This window comes from Taeniopygia guttata, chromosome 1A, assembly GCF_048771995.1.
Source record: "Taeniopygia guttata chromosome 1A, bTaeGut7.mat, whole genome shotgun sequence".
Taxonomy (NCBI): Eukaryota; Metazoa; Chordata; class Aves; order Passeriformes; family Estrildidae; genus Taeniopygia; species Taeniopygia guttata.
The window spans coordinates 31,966,367-31,989,853 of NC_133025.1; the positions used below are offsets into that span (position 1 = coordinate 31,966,367).

Sequence of the window (23,487 nt, forward strand, 5' to 3'; positions counted from 1 at the left end):
TAATATTTCTCAGGCATCCCACATATTATAACTATTTCTCAGTGACTAGGAGTGTTTCACGCAATCTTTAAGTGTAATCTTTAGCTAGCTTCACCATCTGGGAGTTCACAGACAGCATTTAATCTTACTGGCTTTTTTCCAAGAGACTTACTGTAGGTCTGTGGCATGTGTTTCTTTTAAGAATCAAATTTGGGGGTGATTTTGTACTTGACTGTGGTTTAAAATAGCCCACTATCAAAATAATATTAGGGAGATCAGGTCTCCAGAGAACAGCATCTTTTATGACAATAGCTGACAGAGCTCAGACTTTGCTTGATGCTTTCCCCAAATTATGCCGAAACTTCTTCAGACATGAACAAATGCAGAAAACTTCTAACAACATGCAGATAAGCCATAAAAAACCAAACTGCTAGTATAACTCAGGGCACCTCATCAGAAAAGAAGAGCACTGGTTGCTGAGATGATGCAAGAAAGGGCATACTAAGAATGAAGGAAGGCAAAGAAGGAGAGCAAAATACAATTACAAGTCAGGCCATAAAGCCATTCTACATATCTAGGGATACGCCTACCATTATACATGTGTATCTCTAGCTTTTTCCATTATGCATATCCAGAAAAGTTACAGTAAGTTTGATTTCTCAGGTCTATTTTTCAAAAGGTCTATTTTCTCCTTCATTTTGTTCTGGATTTTTCAGGGATTTGTTTTAAAATATCTCAGAAAAATTATGGCCAAGAAGATGATGGGAAGATATGAGAGATGTTCCAAACCTTCACCAACAGTCTGGAGCAAAGTTTCTGGGTGTAGAGTCACCCACACAAATTCCTACTGCTCTGGATGGAGTCTACTGTATTCAAAGCACATGTAAATTTCAAAATACCTACAGCTCTACCTTCCAAAGCATTTATTACAAACAGTGCTGTTTCCACCCAAGGCAGGGGGTTGGAACTGGATGATCTTTAAGGTCTCTTCCAACACAAACCAATCCATGATTCCCTGAATCTATTCTGGCACAGCTCAATTTCAGATTTTTTTGTTTGTTTGTTTGGTTTGGTTTTTGTGGTTGTGTGGGCGGTTTTGTTGTTGTTTTTCTTTTGTTGGTTTTGGTTTTGTTTTAATTCATTGGGAGTTTGTTGCTTAATAGATTTTTTTAAGACTGATGTTTATTCTGAAGGCTCAAGAACCAAGGGCAGAAAAAGAACGCGAGTTTAAGGTAAGTGCAACACATGAGCTGCATATAACATGATGCTGTTTCAGATGCCTGCCAGTTTTGGGGATAAGGATTCGCGGTCTGTGGTCAAACCTCAGTAGTTTGACAAGATCTAAGAAATCAATCCATGATGACAACTTCCTTGTCCCCTAACACTCCACAGGACAAATGAACAGCACAGCTACACTGGACATCACAGACTACAAGCTAGCTGAGGAAATAGTATTGTCTCTCTTAGACAGAACTGTTCTGTTTCATGTTGATTTGCCACACACCAGATTCAAAGAAAAAATTATCAACATAATTCACAAAATATATCTGTCACAGTGCAAGAAAATTATCAACATAATTCACAAAACATATCTGTCACACAGCTGAAAAATAGAGCAACATGGCTTTTTTTATCTCATATAGCACTCAAGTCAAGTGGCAGCACTCTTAGATATAATTAGAAGTTTTCCATTTTATTCAACTGTTACAAATGAACAGCGTGAGACTTCACAGGAGCAATTTCATGGGAAGGGCCAAAGGAAAGCAATAAGCAAAAAAAAACAAAACACTTTCGCAAACACAACTACCCAGATGGCAACCTGCTGGGCACACTGAATAAGTAGAGGCTTTGTTTCAGACAAAGGTCATGTGTTTGTTTTCTTTAAAAACCTGTCTAAGATGGCTTTTTTCAAAACATCATCTAATAGGTCATTACCAACACATACAGATGAAATCTATCCTCTCAGCTGTGGTGCACATTCCTCAGCTGCTAACACCAGCTAAGGCAGCTGCTCACAGGAAGCCTTATTTGCAACAAGGCAACACTAGTAACGGTCCTAGACTTCAATAAGTTGTCAACTTCTTATGTTCAGATTTCTAGACCAAATTCGTATTCACAGCTAAACATTGTTTTAGCTACACTGTCAGACTACTCTGCCATTCAATGGACATATTTCACTCTTTTGTAATAGGACCTGCATCAATGAAATATGGAGGACAAGAGGGATAGAAGTCAGCTTTGCAGTCACATCACCCGCTTCACCTCCTTCTTCAGAGGATCTGAAGACATCCTACACAGCACATGGAGAGACTGACCATGGAGCTGCAGACCACCTCACACAGACCTAGCCCCACTCCATAGCCATGCTACCACTGGTTTCCGTGTCCACAAAAAGTAACACCGCTGCTGCAAAACAAAAGCTTTTATAAATCTGCATCTCTGGGCAGCAAAGCATAAGGTGAACAGACACAGGCAACAGGAAGGACCTTTCCTACAATCCATCCAAAGTTGATCAAGGGTACACACAGCTTACACAGCTACCTGGAAGTATATTATTTCTAACACTTCAAGTTATTGCTCAGATTTCATGTTGTTTCCTAAAACAACAAGTTGGAAGTCTTTTCGTTTTTAAGCATCCAATCACACTTCCTCCCATCGCCCCACAGATGTATATTTTACTTAGCTAAATTTGCACAGTGGACCAGGTTTACTTTGCTGATGAACACTGGGTAAGCACTGATCTGCAGACATGCATTATGCACTCTTACCTCTTTCAGACACAGTAGAATAACAGCTTATGAAGAAGTTCTAGCAGGAGCATTCCCAAACAAGCTTATTTTGTGCCTTATATATGGAAAGTCTCATCTCTTTCCACAAATTCCAAACATGCTTTCAACTTTGGTTAAGACAAGCTGTCTGGCAAAATGTTAGATAGCTCCTATGTGACTTAGGTCCCTCACTGCACTGTGACACACTACTGCGAGCACCAAGTGCTTTTGTACTGCAAGTGCCTTCCTCTGCACAGAAAACAAATCCCACCTGTTCTAATTCCTTGAGAGTATAACTACTTCCTTGTCAATACTTTAGTTCCTCCAGGTCTTGTTAAAGACCTCACAAGGGAGTTTTCAGATTCCATTCTTATTTTCAAAGTCAACACCACCTTGCTGTTCCCCCAGACTGAGCTATTTGTTCAAGGATTCTTTATGACTAATCCATTCAGTAGTCACAGATCTTCTGTGCCTTCTAACCTGCCTGTAACAATGCCGGCTTGTTTACTGTAATAGGATGTTCACTTGACTTTTGTGAAGTCTTTTTCAAACAGTAATTTTGCAGCACTGGGGAAAGCAGTATAAAGCGCCGTAGGTCTGCAATGCTTTTGAGGAGCTGTGACTCTCAACAGGAGAAGAGGGGAGGGAAAAAAGCTATCTGGATATATTTCTCCTGATTTTTTTTTTTTTCCTGAATTATGAGTTAAAATACTACACAAGAGCTGAAAGACAAAGAATAAGACGTTAAATTTTGCCAAAAGCCAGCAGTAATTATTTTTCTTCTTGGTGAGGTAGCCTTTCTCAATTATTTTCTGGGGAAAAGTTTTTACTCTGGAATACCATAAAAATAAGCACATCCATCTTTAAACAAAGAAAATTTGCCTTCTCCGATGTTTAAATACACACTCCTAAAATGAAAATACTGCCCACCATTAAAAGAGTTTTGTTTTGGTTTTTTTTAAAGGAAGTTCTTCCCATGCAGAAAGCTACATACCAGTTTTTGGTAGTTTGTGCTGCCACTTTTGTTTTCTATTGCACTCTCCATGGAAGGGCCCTCTCCTACCTTTTGGTATTTCCTCTGTGTACTGATTTTGGCTGGGATAGAGTTAAATTTCTTCATAGTAGCTTGTGTAGGGCTCTGTTTTGGATCTGTGCTGGAAACAGGATCAGAAATATAGAGATGCTTTTATTATGACAGAGTAAGGCTTACACAGCATCAACGCAACCTTTTTACTTTCTCACTCCATCCCACAAGTGAATGGGTTGAGGGTGCACACGGAACTGGGAGGGAGCAGAGCCAAGACAGCTGACTCCAACTGATCAGAGGGATATTCCATACCATATGGCATCATGCTGGCAATAAAAGTTGGACATAAGAAGAAGGAAGGGAGGGACATTTGGAGTGATGGCATTTGTCTTCCCAAGTCACCATTATGTGTGATAGGGCCCTGCTGTCCTGGAGATGCCTGAACACCTGCCTGCCCATGGGAAGTGGTGAATGAATTCCTTGTTTTGCTTTGCTTGCATGTGGAGCTTTTGTCTTACCTATTAAACTGTCTTTATCTTAACCCATGAGTTTTCTCACGTACACCCTTATGATTCTCTTCCCAGTCCCACTGTGGGGGAGTGACTAACATCTGCTGGTGCTTAATTGCTGACCAGAGTTAAGCCACAACACTCTGGATGATTATTCCAAACAACAACAATAAACAACTCTGGAAAAACTTTCTCAGCAGCTCAGTTTGTGCCTTACTAATTGCACTGCTTACTGCTGCACAGGTGGGAGTGGGAGAAGTAAGAGCTTTATTCAGGAATGAACCCAACCATGGCAGAGCAATCTTCTTAATGCCCAGTAGACACCTTTCATGCAGCAAACATGAAAAAGTTCTCTATTTCAAAAAAAAAAAAGAGGTGTGGGGGAAGATTTTGGGTTTTCAAGATACCTGTCTTTAACTTCAGATACCTTTAAATCCAGGGTCTAAGGGCTTCCTGAAACAGGAGATCCTGAACTACATCTTTAACAAACCTCTCCAGTGTGTCCTCATGCAATGAATTCTGCCTATATACTCTCAGTTACACAGGGAAGCATTGTCTTTACTGCTGTTTACAGCCTTTCATTTTCTGTCATAGGGACTTCTACTCCTGTCAAACCTCTCTCCCAACACAAAAGTATTTAGCCTGCCTTCTGTGTCCTCTTTCCTGGCTTTTTAGGCTTCATTTTTGTTCCCCTCTTTCAGCTCCTCTATGTTCCATACTTGTTTTTTTTCCAATCATGACTCCTCTTTAGCTCTGCCCATAATTAAGGGTGAATACAGTCTTAATGTGTCTTAAATGTCATCTTTCCAGAGCAACCCATTTTCCACTATCACATCCTACTTTGATCATATGCACGCTTTCCAGAACACTGGAGGGGTAACTGTATCTTCAAAACAGGTACCTGTGTAACACTACTTTAAATTAACCCTGCCTAAGACCACTACATTTCTCCAAGATGAAATTAATCTACTCTTCCAGTGGTTTCATGTTCTTCAGGCAGTATGAAGTGATTTCAAAGGGAAAAGAACAGAAATTCCCCCTTTATTTGATAGTGGGAAGAGCTTTGAGGATTTTTGGTTGCTGTTGGGTGAAATGTACTCAGTTATTTGATAGCTTAAAGAGGTTTTCTGTCCTTAGAGAAAGCTGTGAGAGAGCACAACAGTTAAACCACACACCAAACCATCAGGATTCTAAGTAAGTGCAAGAGAGGCAGTGTACCTCATACCATATTCAAATAGAGTGAGAGTTTTTACTTGTAAACAAGGCAGTTCCAAACAACCTCTCAAAACACCAGCCTGACTGAGCCTATAAATTTATAGGATTATTAGTGCAACATTTTGCTGCTACAGCATCATCTCTCCCAAGCATGTCAACTATTGTAACAGGATCAACACTTGAGGCAATTCAGCACAGGAAATAGAAGTGAATAATACTCCTTTCAGTGAATTTGCTCCCACCTTGCAATCCTTTAGGAATGGAACCAAGCAGTTGTGTTACAGTTTGGCCAGACACTCTTCCAACAGAGGCCTGCACACTGCCTCTCTTCCCTGGGATTCTGGGGGCAGTTGTCACCAGGACCTCACAACTCCGGTGTCACTGCTGCCACACTGTCAAGAAAGGACACAAGAGGAGGAGGAACCTGACAGGAAATCAAGGAAAAGCCTCAATGCACACAATTTCTCTAAATTGAAGAATCCCAAATTTGTTGCTTGAACAAAAAAAGCAATAAATTAAGTCCTTTGACCTCATCCTTGCCAGAGCTCTTCACTACAGAGGGTTCAGGTGGTATCTGACTCCAAGACTAGGCACACTTATTTTGAATTCTCCAACAAACAGACAAGACACAAACAAGGTATTTTCCTGCCTTCTCCCTCATTTCCCATGGAAAGAGAAAACAGGCTGAGCTGGTGAGGGCGACACTTCCTTCTCCCCAGATGATGGCCATAGGGAGCATGGAACCTTTGAGGATAGCAATCTGCTCAGGCTGCATTTGCCTTTCCCAGGAGAGCTGCTGCCCTCTGTCCCCAGAGCAGTGTGCTGTCCATGCCCACGCTGGCACGGGCTGTGGCACAGTGTTCTGCTCCTGTCATGGGGGCTTCTGCCTCCGCCCCTCTCTGGCACCCAACAGCATTTCCAACAGCTCACACTGGCACTCCCACAGAAGTCCACCCTCTCATTCCCTTAGCACTAAAAAGATGTGCCTCAAGGGAAAAAAAGGGATCTCCAGGTCATTCACTTGAGGCCAAAGCTGCAGCTTTTATTAGAGACAGCTCTATCCCTGGTCTGTGTTAAAGCAGCCACGCTGCCAGTCCCAGCAGCAGCTGTCACATATCAGCTGATAACACAATCCCAACACAAACCTCTAGGCTGCAAAGCCCTGAAGAACTGTGGGCAGCGTGGATCAAGGTGTTCCATGCCCACGTTTATACACACACACACCTGAAAGGACTGTGTTCTTTCTGTTTCCACTTACATGCTCTTAGTTTCAGAATTCTAAATTATGCTGTACAGCAAGAACTACTGCTGGCTATGAGAGTTTCCTCTTCTCTTGATTCCAGTTCTTTTTCAAAGACAAATCAGCTGAGCTACCAAAATAGTTCCTTCTCCCCTCTATGAAAGCACTTCATACAACTAGCTTGTGATTCAGGAATCAGACACTTCTCTAAAACCAAGCAAGAATGGAATTACAGCTAATCACATTAGCCTGCAACTTTTTTCCCCTCTAAAAGCAGGATTTAAGGCAGAGATGGGGAACTTCCCACATTCCCACACACCAGCTGCATTCTTCCAGACTCAGCTTGCTGAGCAGCTAATAGAATTACCATCCACAGAGCTAGGATTTTCAGGGATTACTGTGGAGAGGTTGCCAAAGGAACTAACTGGACTGTAATTCCTGGCTTTGCACTACCAGAAAGGGATAGAAACACCTTAAAATGACATTGAGAAGTACCACAGAGGGAGTCACGGCCTGAGGAAGTTGCCATCTAGATTTTGTAAGCACTGTGATGACATTGATCTTGAAGTTTATTGTTAATAAGAACAAAATGAACTGAAAGCCCAGGTCTGAAGATGTGATTAATGAGAGGAATGACTAGGTAATGAAGCGGGGATTGCCCTCCAAGACTGATGCTGATGTACATCTGTTTAAAGAGATCACTGTACATTTTAATGCCTTATCAATTCCTGCATTATGGTTGAGAGCATATATGGCTAAGTTCTGATCTTCAAATTGCTCACAAAAATAGCTGAAAAACAATTTTTTTTGTTCAAAAGGGAAAACAAAGAAGGGGGAAAATTTTCTATTTACATTCTTCAAAATGTAAATCGCTCATATCAAACCAAACATACATAAAACTTTGACCTTTGTCATGATATAAGCAACAATAATCACTGAGGCTTGCTTTAAGATTATTATTTTCCATTTCCAAATACCAAAATCTGAAGTCATACTCCACCCCCTCCATGGCACCAGAAATACAATGCAGGTTTCACTGTATAACTTTTAAACTTTCTAAAGGATAAACATTGCAAATTTGAACTTAGGAAATTAGAAGTTTTCTTTTTTCCCCATTTAAGGGATTTTTTCCTTCAAGGATTTGATCTGAGTCAAGACACCTACAAATAAGGTCAGCAAAGAGAAACAAAAACTAGTTCAGATAAATATAGTTTCAATTCCAAGCTTTAGCATTTATTCATGAAACAAAGATTCTTAATACAAATTGAGAAGAAAAAGCATGTTCTTCAAAATGAGGTTTCAAAACACACAACCACCAATTTAAGGACCCAACCTTTACTGCACAGGCTTCTGCAAAGTATCACGTACTGCTGAACAAATTAAAAACCCAAGACCCTCACCTCACTCAGCCTGCCAAGGCACCTGCACAGACTTGAAGCCATGGAATTAAAAGTGGGAGGGATGCAGTGGGACAGAGGAAAACGCACTGAGCCCTACCCCGTGGCCACTGGAGCCAAGGGAGGTACAACCCTTTCCACTCTGGAGTAGGAGCAGAGCTGTTCAGCTGCTTCATGAGCCTGGGCAGAAAGGCAGGGGCAGGAGTTTCCTTGCCTTTGAAACTGATCATCCAGTGCAACCCTGAACCTGCTGAAGAGGACCCTACTCTCACTTACAAAGGTTGAGCCTGAATCAATTTAAGGAGTGCTCTTCCCAACCAGTAACAAAAAGCTGCTGCCCATTATGAAGTTTCACAGCTTCTTCCCTCTCCTCCCCGGACAGGCAGCAGAGATACTGAATCAAAAAGAAAAAAGTCTACAACGAAAAGAGAAAAAAACAAACAAACAAACAAAAAAACCCACAACAACAACAAAAAACTTCCTGAGAGAAGGGAAAAGAAAAAATAATAAAAAAATTAAAAAAAAAAAACTATTTGTGGCACTTAGCTGGGGGAGTTCAGGGAGGTGGGTAGTGTTGCCCAAACTCACCTTTCACTCAAACTTTTTCAAAACCTAACAAAACCCATAAGCTCACATGGTGACCTGCCACATCTGGAAAATACACAGATCTCTGATGAACAGCAAGGTAACTTATTTTGTGTCTTCACAAGACATCTGCACAAAATTGAGCACTGCTCAAGTTATAAGAGCTGGAGATGTGTCCTCAGTCCCACCTCTAATGTAAAACTCCACCAAGGACCAGATTGTTAGTTATGACTGACAGGTATTTTATAGCATTACAAACATGCACTACGCATCATCTGTTTCTGAGAAGGTCTCTAACACATACCTAAAGATAGAAAAATCATACTTGGCCTAAATGAATCAATGTTGGCAGGGAAAAAAAAAAAAATAGTGATCTGCTGCAGAACTTGGCTGGAGATGGATCTTTTTTTCTCCTTGCAGGGAGTTTGGAAAGCAGAAATTATCATAATAGGACACAAAGGACAGAGAAACAAACCAGGGAAATCCAGAAGGGCTCACAGTGGGGAGCAGAGAAGAGGAAAGAACTCACAAGAGTCTGTACCTTTATGCAATGGAGTAGATATACAGACAGGACAGCACAAAAGGCACTTAGATATGGACCAGCAGATGAAGTAAAAGAAATTAACTGCTAAGACTTTGGAAACAGAGCTGTGCCTATAAAGAGACAATCTCACTGACCTCTAATGCCAGTCCAAGGACATTCTGCTGTAGGACTTCTGGAGCAATGGTATGCAGGACATCAGATGCAATCAAAGCTCAGTGGAAATCTCCCCTTATTGTAGCAAAATACTACCGTGGAAAGCATAAAGGCAATGGCACATGGTCTTCTACTCTTCCCTCTCCTCACCCTTTCTCCCTGAAATCAGGCAAAAGTTGACTGTCTCAAATCACAGTTTCAGTGTCATTATTGTTGCCTGCAAAAGAACATGAACAGCGTCAAAACAGTCAGTCAAGATAGACTACACCTTAGGGTAGCATTTTGGAAAGAAGAAAAAGGGAGAGAAGAAAAAAAAATATATTAGAAATGGTTATTCACCTCTAAGCCACAGTCACCACCTGGACCTAAGACCTGCTTTCATAAGAGGGGAAAGTGCAGAGTCTGGGGTCTGACATTGTTCACAGAGTTGAAAACAAGCTGGCATTATGACAAATGGCAGTGATGGACAGACAGATCTCCCCACAGCAGAGGAGGAAGAGGCTGACGTGATCTTGGGGGACCAGACCCATTCAACTCCTGCTTGTCTTGGAGACAGTGCATTTAGGTTCCCATTTGGGCCACACAAGATTTTCAGCTCTATCGAGCCGGAGGCTCTCTGAGGACACAGCACTGCCCATACCCCTCTACCTCAAGCAGCTCGAGACTCTCTCAGCAGATTCTCTCCCCCTTAAGCCTCGCTGTGTTGAATACAGATCCCAAATAATGAGCAAAGCTCTCCATTTGCCACCTTACTTCATGCCAGAAAGTTGTCTGCTGGCCACAGCCCCCTAAAACCTCTTCTTACTTGAGTTTCTTTCCTATGTTATGTACAGGGTCCATATTTTGGCATTCCCCAATTATGCATTTACCACATACCCTCCTGCACTATCTACTGCACTTGCTAATGTTGACTGCCTCAGCGTGGTGTTATTTTTGTCCTTCTCCCACTCAGACTCCAGCAATTAAACCATGCTGTGATCAAGAACCACAGACATCCCTTTGTCTGGCTTTATCCTAGCACTGCTTCCCCTGACGAAATACTGTGTGCAGTTTTATTTGGAGAACGTTAAACTCTTCAGACAAACACTTGCCTTACATACAGTATTGGGAGGAGGAATCACACCTGCCTTCAGCCATTTTATGAGCTTCACCTACTGAACAGCTCATGCAGCATCAACCAGTTAGCAACCATGGCACTCAAAATCCCAAGTACAGCTGGCAGCATCTACCAGACAGCAAGTGTGGTGCTGGATGAGGGAGATAGTGGTGAAGAAGCCAAAAGGCTTCAATGGACCTGCTGGCCATCTCTTACTGTCTGAACCCTCTAGCTACCATTCAATGAAGCTTCCACCCCGTGTCAGTTGGATCTGAGGGGTGGAGCAGCTCGACACAAGCTGGGAATTCTCTCACCAGCTCTGCTCCCTGTTTTGCACTCCAAACACTTGAAACTGTGACCTACTCCACCTGACCTCTGATCAGGAAACCACTCTGGATAATATGTGTATTATACCTGGACATCCCAAACATACCCTACCGAGTAAATATGACTAACTAAATGGGAAACAATTCTTAGAAGTCATCTTTCTCTTTCTGTTTAACAAGAAGGAAAAAAAAAAGCATTAGAGACAACAAAAGGCACAGCTAATACAAAAGTGCTGCTGTCCAATAGGACCTCTTGCCTTTTACAGTTCAATCAGAACAGAAATCCAAGTGGAAGTGATTAAAGATCCAGGTTAGATGTATTTCAGAAACCTCTATCTTCCTTGCAAATGCTGCTCCATCACAGATATAGCACCTATTCCAGCCTCATGCCACACCAAAGCAGCTATGTCTGCTCTGCCTAAATTATCTCTCTGCACTCATTAACAGCACTCCCCCACTCCAAGTCTTATTTGGGATTCAGCTCACAAAGCTGACTTAGAAATATGATTTGTGGGTTTAAGGATGGGTTTTCTCAAGCGGCACACAGATCCCATCACAGGAATGACCTGTGCTTTGCAGCACTGCCTCCTTTCAAGGTCAAACTGAGCATGTTTCATTTGATCACATCCACAGGCTCAAAGCAGTTCACCCCGAGGGGCACAGCCCTGTCAGTTTGCTTTATGACGTGACCATAATTGTGCCGAGCCACTCCCACTTACACCTATCCCGAGTGATGCAGCTGCAACAGAGACAAATGAACAAAGCTGGAGTGTTTGCAGGTTCCAGCTGCTGACTGCCACCTGTGCCAAGGCAGACGAGTCCAAAGACTGGGAGGACACAGTCATACTCTGGTGTCCGAAGCTAGGATCATGCTCAAGCAAGACTTTCAGAAACAAGACAACACTAGTATTAAGCCTCTGAGAGACTAGCAATATGAGAGAGCTTTGAGGAATGAATTTCACACTCGTCCCATTAAGAATCACATTTGTGCAACTTATTTAGTATTAAAAATATCTGCGCACAATTTACTTTTTTCATCTTCTTTCTATTTTTCTTTTACCACTGTATGTTCTAAGAAGTCAGAGACCACATAGGAAAAGCCAAGTACACAACAGCAGGAAAAATAACTGTGTCATCAAAACAGAACCTAAAACTTGAGATTCATTCTCCACATTAATGTCTAATCTCTTGCCAAAACTTATCCTCATGGCTGCATTTTTTTTCACTTGGAAGAACCAGTACATTTACACACGTACATTCTTCTTCAAGGTTATTCTGAAATTATTGACACTTGCAATGCACTTGGCAGATTAGAGGCATTACATAGGTGCTATAGCATAAGGTCTTACACAAGGAAAGGGACTTCTGAAGCTCTTAAAATTATCATGAGGTTTCTGTAGGCAGTTTTATATGAAACCAGGTTCAAACAAGAGCCAGGGAATATACATTAAAGTTAACATTACAATATGCATAGAGGAATAATTCATACAGAGGAAGACTGTTCAGTTGTCTCTAGCTACATGGAACTTGAGTTTTTAGTTCATTCATCAGATCCTACTCAGTCTTATAGTCTAAACTACAAAAATAATAAAAGAAACAATTTTCATCTAGACAAAGAGAATTACAAACAATTTTTTAAAACGTTTAAAAAAGGAAAGCAATTCATTATTTCTGCGTACATAACCTGACAACCAAGCAGAACAAGATAAAAAAAAAAAGGATTCCTTTCCCCATGAGTCTCATCCTCCTGAAATTTGTACCAAACAGAACACGCACAAAAAATGTATTTACAAATGGGGTATGAGTCATGCTCCCAGGTGAGGGTAAGAAAGACTATCACTTCCAATGCACAGAAGCAGGACTGTGGTGTTGTTATCTTCATAATAACATAAGAAACAATGTCATAAGAAACAAAGGGGATTAGAATAAGTAGTTGCAAACTACTCCCCCTCTTCATTTTTAACTGTAACAACTTGCCACTGTAATAATGCTGGAAGGACACAGTCATCCTACTTCACCTACAACTCTGCATTCGTTATGGGTCAGCAGCCACCAACACCAAAGAGAAAGTGTAATTTCTAGCGCAGGCCTGCAGAGCAAAGAGAACACAGTATCTCTGAAATGTAACATTACGGAAAAACAGCCCGGACTTTGTCTCATCAAACAAAAAGCACTGCAGGGATAACAAACTGGCTTTTTAAGCCAAGAAACACACATACCAGTAAAGTCAAGTTTCTGGAAACCTATTATAACTCAGAACTGCAAAGGTATCTAAGTGTTATATAGAATTAAAAAAAAAAAAAAAAGTAAAAGTCAGGCAAAACTGTCTCTTGCATGATGACACAGACAACATACAATCAAATCTTTCCCCCTGTCCCTTAAGTGTATTTGATAGTACCTTCTGAAGCTCCCCAAAGAGATGGCAGAAAGGCAAGAGCAAAGAGAACAACACATGTGACACAAAAGCAACCAGCTATGGTCCCATCCCCAGGATTCATACAGTTAAGAAAAGCAATTACAGTACTGGATTCTGAACTGTAGGAATATACATTCAAAATGGATGGAAAATGACTAAGCTTGTTTTTCCACCACAAAATGCTACTCAGTTGCAGTTTCTCTGCAACTCCACCAGCATGAGCAGCAGGCTACTTCTTTGTCATTTGCAAATTTAGCATTTATTTCATCGTGCCATATGTAGTCAAGGGAATTCAACTAGGAAAGGTAGGCTCTGTTCCACCCTGTTCATCCTCTACCTTCACAGAGGGAGGAACAGAAAGAGAAAGAGAAAAAGGTGAAAAATAATGTTCTGGGTAGAGTTTAGATGCAGTGAATATTGTCTGGGCCATTTCACATTACATACTCTCTGCTTCTGCCTTGCCTTTGCCAGTTACTTTCATAGTTGAACACTGGGGCTGCTTATCAGCAGTGCTGCAGGGAAGCAGCATAACACACTGAAAACAGCACAGGAAGGGACCAAAGAAGAAACTTCCCTCCCAGTAACAGGGCAATCCAAGCAGAAGCTCAAAAAACAGCTCGTGGCTCAGACAGAGAAAGCTCCAGAGGAGATCCCAGTGGCCTTGGCAGCGCAGCTGCTTGCAGACGAGAGGGAGGGATAAGTACATAAAGTGTGAGGCAGGATCCCTCCCACCCACCCTTATTGAAATAAGTCACTTAACTTTTCAGAGAGCAGACAATCTCCTTACTCCTCTGGATTAAAGGCAGACTTAAAAGAATGTTTGTTAACAGACTACCCTCTCCCAGGATCATTCCTGATGCACGGCAGCTAACCACGCACAGAGAACTATGTTAAGAGTGCCCTTGATTAAAAATGAAAAGTTTATTTCTAATTAAAATAATACCTTTAAAGACAATTAAAAAGCTTACTGGATATGGGATACCATTTTAATTTTGCTTCTATGGAGCTTGACAAACATTAGACAAGTGTCTATGGTATATCTCTTTGAAACATGGCCTTTTGCCATCCTGTATGAGGTGAAATGAAATTCAAGGTCTCAGGGTTCCCATGCAAGGAAGAGACAGCAGGACAGGACAGTCATTTCAGAAGAAAACCTTTAGGCTGCTCACTAAGGAGAGCTGAATCCCCATGGGATTCTCACTAAAACGTCAGGAAGCAATGATATTTTATCCCAGTACCAAGTATGTTTCTGAAGATTTCATTTGCCTGCCTACATGTTTTTTGTAATGATCACTCCATTGAAAGAGGAAAGTTAATAATAAAATATAAAGGCTAATTTACATTTCACTACGTAATATCACAGAGTTAAGTAGGTAATTTTAAAAATAAGTTAAAATATGTGACATGAATATTGCAAACAATATTGCAAAAATACCCATTACAAAAAATGTTCAGTACAAGAGGAAGAAGAAAGTACAGTGCAGGAGAAAGGCTTGTTCCAGGGGAGTAAGTCAGATGAACAGGCCCATACCAAACAGATTCTAGGGAAAAGAAATAGCCAACAGGCTACTGAGCTACTTTGTCAGTATGTTGTTTAGTAAGAAACACTAATCCTCAGGAATCAAAGAAACAAGAGGAATCCCCTAAAAAATGCATATTTTGTACATACAAACTTCTTCAGTCTGGCATGGGAAGCAGGTCTAACCCTGAAATGCCTTCCCCCAGTTTGGATGAAATACCAACATGACGACATCAAGGAACTCCAGTATCATCCGTAAACGGAAACACTTTACAACTAAAGAACATGAACATTACAAATGCTTTCCTGAAAGTCAGCCTCCAGGTGACCTATTCTCAGAGCCAGAATTTCTTCCTAAAGATAGTGAGACAGATGCTGCTGCTGGGTGTGGAACATAAATCCATTGACTCAAGCCCTGCTGTGCTCACAACATCAGGGCAGATACAGTACAGGTGGCACACACTCTCCTTACACCTTCTGGGCCAAATCCACACCTTCTAAGTGTACAACAAACCTCTCATTAGTTTCAGGAAGTAAAAATCCCTGTGTCCATAGCATCCCAACCAACAAAACACTGCAATCACTTTTGCTGATTTGCTAAAACATGAAAACACAGAAAAGGCAATACTCGGGGAAGCTGCACCTCGGCACACTGCAGGTATGGCATGTGCTCTCTCATGTCTTCACACCAAAGCAAACTAGCAAAATGTGAGTTAAATAGCTGACCTTTGTGTTACATCACAAGCTGCTTGTGAGGACACCAAACTTCCTCCTAACATTCTTTAAGTGCTCACTTGTATTGTAACAAAAGGCAAACATTGTTCTGATAGTTTCCTTAATATAGATAACAAAATGCTAAATAATAGCATGAAAGTGCTTTATTCCCTGCTTTCCCCAAGCCAACAAACTTCAGAATATGTGTAATAGTAATTTCATTTTCCTGGTACTTTTTCCATTTCTTTATGTAACTCAAACCTCTTTCAAAAGAAAAACATAGTTTCAGCACCTCTCCCAGCAAGTCTTACAATTATTTTCAGAAAGCCTGGTAATCGCTCAGTATGAGTAAAACAAAAAAAAAAAGTTTGTATTTGGCAAAATTTGAGTTTGTCCGTATTTTCTTCTTTTTCTCTATTCTTCAATCCTTTGACTTTGGAAAACAATGCAATTTTGGTGGCACTGCTTTCCTCTCAGCTTCTCCACAGCGAACATTTTGAGATCTTCTGATTACAGTGAACTCCAATTTTGGAACATTATATACATACTTCTGGGAAGAGGGTAGTAACACATTCACTAGTTCCCTCTAACAAGTACCACCTTTCCCTTAGATCTGCTCCACCAGCACTAGAGCCAGTAACTGCAAGGGAAGGGGGTTAGACAAAAAACTGAAACCAACCAAAGACAAACAAATAAAAAAACCAAAACAACATAAAAGCTACCAAAGACAAAGCAAAAGGGCGACTTCTTTTTACATAGATACCAACAGGAACTGAAAAAGCTAGTGACTTTTTTATGCTTTCCAATTAACCAAGCTGCTCAAAGCTCATGAGGGAAGAGCAACAAGTATATGAAAACAATTCTGGTATGTTCTGCTTTCAGGACCACCAGAGCCATTTACTTTATCTCCAAACACTCTCTCACATCAGGTTTCATCAACAGGCCCAATGAAACCTTCACTTTCCAGCAGCCACATTTTTCTGCCCCAGCAATCTCAGGTGAAGGTCATGGGATGCACACACTTGGGAGCCAGAGAACCTCCCTTCCACTTTGTCACTAGCTTGCAATTACAGTTACTTGCTGAAAGCCACAGAACTTCACCAAAGCTGAAAATAGCAGCATGTACTTATTTTGGTAAAGGTGGGCTTTTGAAGCAACTATTATAGTGGCAGAACAATTAGAGCTTACTTTTAAATATTTAAACTTACAGTTCATGGGGAATTTGCTCAGTAACCTATTCAATTCCTTATTAGTCTGAGGAGAACAATCCAATTTAAAATTCTTAAAATTTTTCATCAAAATCTATCTTTAAATCTCCCTTTTCAGCATCCCCAATGATGTAACAACCTTTTAAATAAAGCTAGTGATTGCTCATTAACAATGTGAAGCCTTCACTGTAGTTTTTGCAACAGCTTTTTGGGGAATTCATGTGTGTCTGAAGAAACTATACAAAACAACTTGTAGTCTGGAAGGGGTAACTTAGTAACTTTAGTAATCCCTGAGTTGGTAGCAACATGGATGGCCAGACATGCTCAAGATTTAGAAGCAGTAACAGAAAGAAACCAAATACTGAATCCTGCACCCAGAATCTCCAAGGAAAACTATGTGCCTACCGATAAAGGCATCAAGTGCAAGGACATGCCTTGCCTCTGCAGCTACTCCCACTGCCAGCTGGATGTATCCAAAGGAACACTGCCTTTCGCCTGGCTGGCAAGGCTACAACCAGGTCCTGATCAGACACCCTCTAAAGTAAATACCATTATATGAGTGAGTCAGGGCAACAAATCGTTTGAAAAGCCCAGTTTGGGGGCTAGCCAATGGATTGGTTTTTCTTTCAGTTTGGAGCCTGTGGTCCTCAAGTGTCTCCCCAAACTGGAATGCGTTTTGAGAGATATATGACCAGTCACCACCAGCGAGCACAACGGCTGTCAGGTCCACAGGAAGGTGTTCCAAACCCCACATATTTCACCATTCCGGGGCAGCGGGAAGTATTCACACACGCACAGACCAAACCGAGTTTCCTACCAAAAGCCCTTTTTATTCCAGGGTGAAGGACCGAGACTGCTGTTCAGTACTCGGCGGGTACGCCATCCTTGGCCCCGAAGGCGTCACTACGGGTAGGGGAGCCCGGTGCTGCCCGTGGTCATCCTTCGCCGACCCGGGTACCGGCCACTCCCGCGGGGACTTTCAAGGGCAGATGACCGTCGGCACCCTCGGGCTCCCAGAAAGGAGCCACCCAGGTACAGAGCTACGGACAGGGCCGGACAGACGGCGCCGGGGATGCCGCTCCCCTCCCCCGGCATCTTCCCCCCGCCGCTCCCGCTGCGCGGCGCAGGCCCGGGGCTGCGCTCCCCCGCCTCCGGCAGCGCCGGCACCCGCCGGGGGCTCCCCGGGCATCGCCGCCTTCACCGCCGGTGCGCCCGGAGCGCGGGCAGCGGGCTCGGCCGCGCTCCACCTGCTCGCCGCGGCGTACTCACTCCGCGTAGCCCGTGGTCCAGGGCAAGCGTCGGGTGTCCTTGCTGAGGATGAGGATGGGGCGGGCGATGTGGTCGGCGGAGCACTCCACCTCGTCCGGGGACAGTCCCAGGAACTCGGGTCTCCCGTAGGGGAAGCGGAGGGGCAAGTCCGCGCCGCTGCCGTGGTCGGCGCCCGCGCTGCCAGCCATGATGCCGCCCATGAAATTGGCCACGGCGGACTTCACCCGCGTGAGCATAGTACCCCCGCCGGCGGCGGCGGCAGCGCCGGAGCCGCCGCGCAGGGCGGGGAGCGGGGCGCGCCGGCGGGCAGCGCTGCGGGGCGGCTCCGGCAGCCCCCGCCGCGCTCCCGCAGTGGGGCGCGGGGCCGCGCGGAGCCGGGCGAGAAGACGGCGGGCTCAGGGATAGCCGCGGGGCCGAGGCCTCATTGCAGGTTTCCCCCTCCCGGCGCGGCGCTGGGCGAACTCAGCCCGGCGGCGGCGGCGGCTGCTGAGTCATGTGATAGCGCGGCTGGATTCGCCCGGGCGCTTCCTGCTCCTCCTGCGGCACCGGCGGGCTCCTGGCACACGCCGGGCACGGGCGGCCGCCGCCCCCGCCCGCCTACCGCGCCGGGGGCCGGCCCGCGGCAGGTGCGCGGCGGGCGGAGCCTGGCCCGGGGGCCGCCCCCGGCTGCCCGCAGCGATGCGGCCGGGACCCGCGGCCGTGCCCGCGGCCGCCTCCGGGATGCGCTGCCCGGGAGGCAGCGCTCTCGGAGTCGCTCGGGGTTGCATTACCGGGGGCTGGAGATCGCCGCCCGCAGTGCGCTGTCCCTGCTGCCCCTGGCTGAGCCAGCGACGTCCCAGCGCCGGCAGAGCCTGCTGATCCTGCGGGACAAGACTCCCGCTTGGAGGGTTTGCTTGCCTTCTGCTCAAACACGCCAAGGATATTTTTCCCCAGGAAGCCATTTGTTAGAAAAAAGAACCTGGGACGGTTGCCGAAAACGAGCCCTGCTGCCCGCCTGCCGTGGGTTCCCCCTGGTTGCCCGGAGAGGCCGGGGACATGCCCGTCCGCCGGTCAGCGCTGACGGCAGCCCCGGGCTCCTCCGCGCACCGCCGGACGTTTAGGATGCTGTCGTGGAGCAAAAGTGAAAGGACGGGGCCAAAAATATTCAAATTTGCGGACATTGATGTTTTAAACCCTTCTCTTGTGTTATTTTGGCCATGTCATACTCTTTCACAATTAAAAAAAAGTAAAATTGGGAAGTCTCGTCCATGTGGTGGTCACACAGATGTGTGGAGGGGTTGCAGATTTGGGTGTGCCAAGCTTTAAGGAAATGTAGGAATGGAGCGGGAGCATATAGGAAGTCTGTCCTCTGAGCCCTGTAATTCTGCAGCCTTCCTGAGAGCTGTAAGTCTCACTGAAAGGCAATGACCTGCAAAATAGAGCAGGTAGGTACGGCAAACCTTGAGAGTAGTGAAGTATTGGAACTTAAACTTTGCAGTTTATTGGACCAAAAGACATTGAAAAATATCATTGACTAAAACTGAAACAGAGAGAATGCAGTGTTTGTTTTCCAGCCCCATACTGCAGTCACTATTCCACACAATACATGAGGGACAAATGTGAAGCAATATGGTAGAGTTTAAATTAATATCTGCTAGATGACAAGGAAAAACCCAGATAAGACATATGGGGAGACAGCTTAGCAGCTCACCACTCAAAACAGATTTGGGCAGATTTGCAATGTATGGATGCTTACCTCTGGTACAAAAATGTTGTAAGGATACAGCAGTACAACAGGAAGGATATGGCCTCTTCATGCTTAAAAGTACAGAGATGCCTTGATTTCAATTCTCTGAGAAAGAGGATCATGTTCACTTTTGAGTCAGAAGTGAAGCCTCACTTCTCAAAGGAAGTAATAATCAGTCCCTGCAGGGCTCAGCAAGTTCCCCATATCTTCCAGCCAGTGACCCACCTGGTCCAAGCCAGACATTTTTCTTGGTGGCATGTAGACCTTTAAAGGTTTAGATATTGAGTTCCAATAAAATATTATGTCTGAATTCTCTATGCAAATGTTTGAAAATCGACTCTCTGTCCTTCTGCAATCCCATGACTAATGTAAAGATGACAGTTTGTAGGTTTTGTTAAATGGTAACTTATATATGACATTGGAGGAATCTACTTTCCTGTCTGAATGGGTAGCCATGCTGGGGAGTGAAGCTGCGTGTGGGCCAGAAATGCATTCATATGAGCTCTTTGAAGCATCTGAATTATGCCACCTTGGCATACATCATATTCAGCATTCAACAAATCCAATAATTTTAATCATAATGAAAACAGATTTACACAAAGAACATTGTAAACTTTCATGCATAAAATAATTCTGATTGGAAATTTCTTCTGAAGATCATGTCCTCCAGCTCTTTTTCAAAGCAGGGCCAACTTTAAAGTTATGTTATATTCCCCAGAAACTTGTCCAGTCAAGTTTTCAATATTTCCAAGGATAGATTTTCAAGGATGGAGATACCACAACCTCTCTGGGTACCAGCTTGTATCTTGTTTATACCTTATGTTGCTTGCTTAGTTGAAGTGTTTTTTTCTTGTGTTTTTCATGCTCTGAATAAAGCCAATAAAAGCTCCCAAAAACTTTGGTGAGAGTATAAGTAGGTCTGATGTGAGATGAATGTGCCATTTCTGCAGGTTTGAACTTCTGGGTCATGTTATCACCTGTAGTCAATATCCACAGGTGTGAACTGAGCTGCAGAAATTCAGAGTGTGTCAGAATAGGTGTCTGACATTATGGGATGAAACTGTATATGCAGATGGAAAATGAAGCTGTATATGCAGAGGGTAAAAAAGCTTTGACAGAATTGGTTGCATTTCTCTGTTAATTCCCATACAAAAAACACTGAAAGCATTATTTTTGCATATGATTCTGCTCAGGAAGATTACCATGTCATGTGGTGATCAATGAGATTATTCTTACCTTTTCAAAAGGACTGTGCAACCTTTAATTAGCATGAGGAAGCTCTTTATCTCTAGAGAAAGACCCTTCAGAAGCACAGTGCCTGAAGCATCATAGTGATGTGGAGGACAAAATGCCTCTTATTAAGACATCAATCCTACTTCCTGCAATACCCGATCTCTGTCTGCCTGCAGCAGCCCCCAGCATTTCTAGGCTTATCAGAGCTGATGAGATGGAAGCTGTTGGTGTTCTTGCCAGTTTGCATGCAGAAGCACGAATTAAGCTTAAAAATGAATAATTGTTAGCAGTACTTGAAGTGGTATATTTCCTCTGCTATACCTGATATCTACTGCACCATCCTCTAGTCAATATTAATTTCATATGTGGATTTCCTTTTGAGAGACTTCTGCAACTGAAGCTCAGACAGACCATCTCTGTCATGGTTAGTGTGATTGTCCCAAGGCTTTGTGGTACAATCAAGTCCCCCACAGAGCATGAGCTTGGTAGTCCAAATGAAGACTGCTATCCAAACAGCCAAAATCCACAAAATATTATCAGGGCCAAGACCTCATATATGAAATTTAGGGTAAAATGTACTTTTTCAACTGCCATCCTAGCCAAAAAGTAACCAAAACCCAAAAGTTGTTTTACTTTGTCAGGCTACAGGGACTATAGCAGGATATTGCTTTCATAGCCTGATGCTGTTCATCTGCAGGTCATCCTCTGAGTACTACATGTATCAGACACCTGCTGAAGCACTGTATGGCTTGGGGACATGGAAAGTGCAAGCAAGTATACAAAGTTTCTTTTAGACTAGTGTGAATCTAGTTGTGCACATGGATTTTGTGCCAATGTGCAACATGGACACATCAGGAGACCTGGGATGGCAGGCAGGAACAGGAGCTGGCAGTTGTCTGCCCCACTCCTATCTCCACGCATGTGGAGAATTACATTTGTTCTTGGTCATGCTGGGTGGCAAAAACCCCATTCTTTTAGGGATTCAAAAACTAGAAATTCTCTCACTGCTAGGACTTAACTGAGAAGGCATTTTCCTAGCAGAACTGTTGTACTGAATCAGGATAATTTTAACAAAGCAGGGGCCGGGACCCTGGCTTCCCATTTCCCTGCAGAGCCTCCCCCTCCTGCTTTCATTCTTTCTGCACCTTCCCAGAAATATTTTGGAGGCAATTTGAAGAGAAGGCCTGTTGCAGCCCTGTCTTTACTCAAAAACATGTTGTCCAGCTAAGTGGGAAAAGTATTCATGCCAGAAAAGTGGATACATACTCCTTCTCACAGTGGAGGACTAATAAGTTCAACATTATGTGCTGCATGAAAGCATTAATTTACATACCTAGGCATAAAAAAGGCTCAGAGGAGAGATCTTAATTGACTAGCAATCACAGCAGAAGATGTCACAAAATCATAACACTTCTTGCAATCTATATAAATATAAATACTTCAACATAAGCTGCCCATAAACCTGCAAGTGTCACATTTGCCAAAGGCTACAAAATTACTTTTTCTACAAGAATCTACCTGCAAATATCCTGAAAATAATTTTCTAATTTCACAATAAGCACCATCATTATGATTCTGCTTCTACAGTCTCTTCTTACTTTCCATTATATCTTCCTTTTGAACGCCTGTAGCTAAATCTGCTAATAATGGGATGGAATAGGGATTAGTTTGTTTATGTGCTTCTGTTGGCAGCTTTTCATAGGGGAGGTGGAGCAAGATGATTATATCCTCTCTGGGGCCCCTTTACCCTGGCTCTTGTGAAAGAACATCTTGCCCTGATAATGTTGTGAGATGCTTCAAAATGTCAGCAGTAGCAACACTTTTGCTGTCAGTCTCAGCAAAAAAAGCAGAAAGTAATCAGGTAGATTTCAATGTAGAGAAAACAGGAAAATAAGCAGGTGAAAGGACATGTAGGTGTTTGTAGGAGTGGAGGACAGTACTAAAAGCTTGACTAAGTACAGGCACATGTGCTTCAACCACCTCAACATTTCAGATTGAGTGGAAGCACGTTTCAGAATACAAGATAGTCTTGACTGATGCCTGGGTATAACATGGGTTAAACACGCAGGGAAGTGGTTCATATGTACCACATGGAAGGGAATTTTTGAGTAACCTGCCAGCTGCCTTCACTGCAGACACTCCTTACATGGGGATGTCTCAAGATTAAGCAGGATGGGCGGATGAAGGGCTTCTTGTCTGCTGGTGGTGGTTTAGGAGCAGATGGTGAACAGGAACAAAAGATTCTCTCCCTACCTTTGAGCTGTGGCTTCTCCTGCACAAGCTTTTCTGCAGTTCAGGCTAGCCAGGCACTGGCTTTCAAATGCATATCAGCCATGGTCTTGTTGGCAGCATGGTCAAGCCTTAACCATCATGCTTAGAGTTAGGCAGTGCTGTTTAAAATATTTTTTATTAATTAAACACTTCTGGCAGAACTTGAAGGTTTGAATATCAGCTTGGACATATGAAATCCCAGGTGCCTTATGTGGTACTCATTCTCAGATACTTTTGCCAAGGAAGGAAGTAGGATATTTGAACAAGTTGTCTAAACTCCAGGGTCCTAGAC

General features: G+C 43.3%; 1 protein-coding gene and 1 long non-coding RNA gene across 2 annotated transcripts in view; one reads left to right on the forward strand and one right to left on the reverse strand.

Moving 5' to 3' along the window:
- The window catches only part of PPM1H (protein phosphatase, Mg2+/Mn2+ dependent 1H), a 131,010-nt gene extending 112,559 nt beyond the window's left edge, over window positions 1-18,451 (reverse strand). The window contains exon 1 of the mRNA XM_030258856.4: window positions 17,966-18,451. Coding sequence (XP_030114716.1) covers window positions 17,966-18,201 — 236 coding nt within the window. The 5' untranslated portion in view covers window positions 18,202-18,451. The remainder of the gene's footprint in view (window positions 1-17,965) is intronic.
- LOC140681927 (uncharacterized) overlaps window positions 16,702-23,487 on the forward strand; it is a 104,560-nt gene continuing 97,774 nt past the window's right edge. The window contains exon 1 of the long non-coding RNA XR_012053149.1: window positions 16,702-17,728. This is a non-coding gene — a long non-coding RNA (uncharacterized lncRNA). The remainder of the gene's footprint in view (window positions 17,729-23,487) is intronic.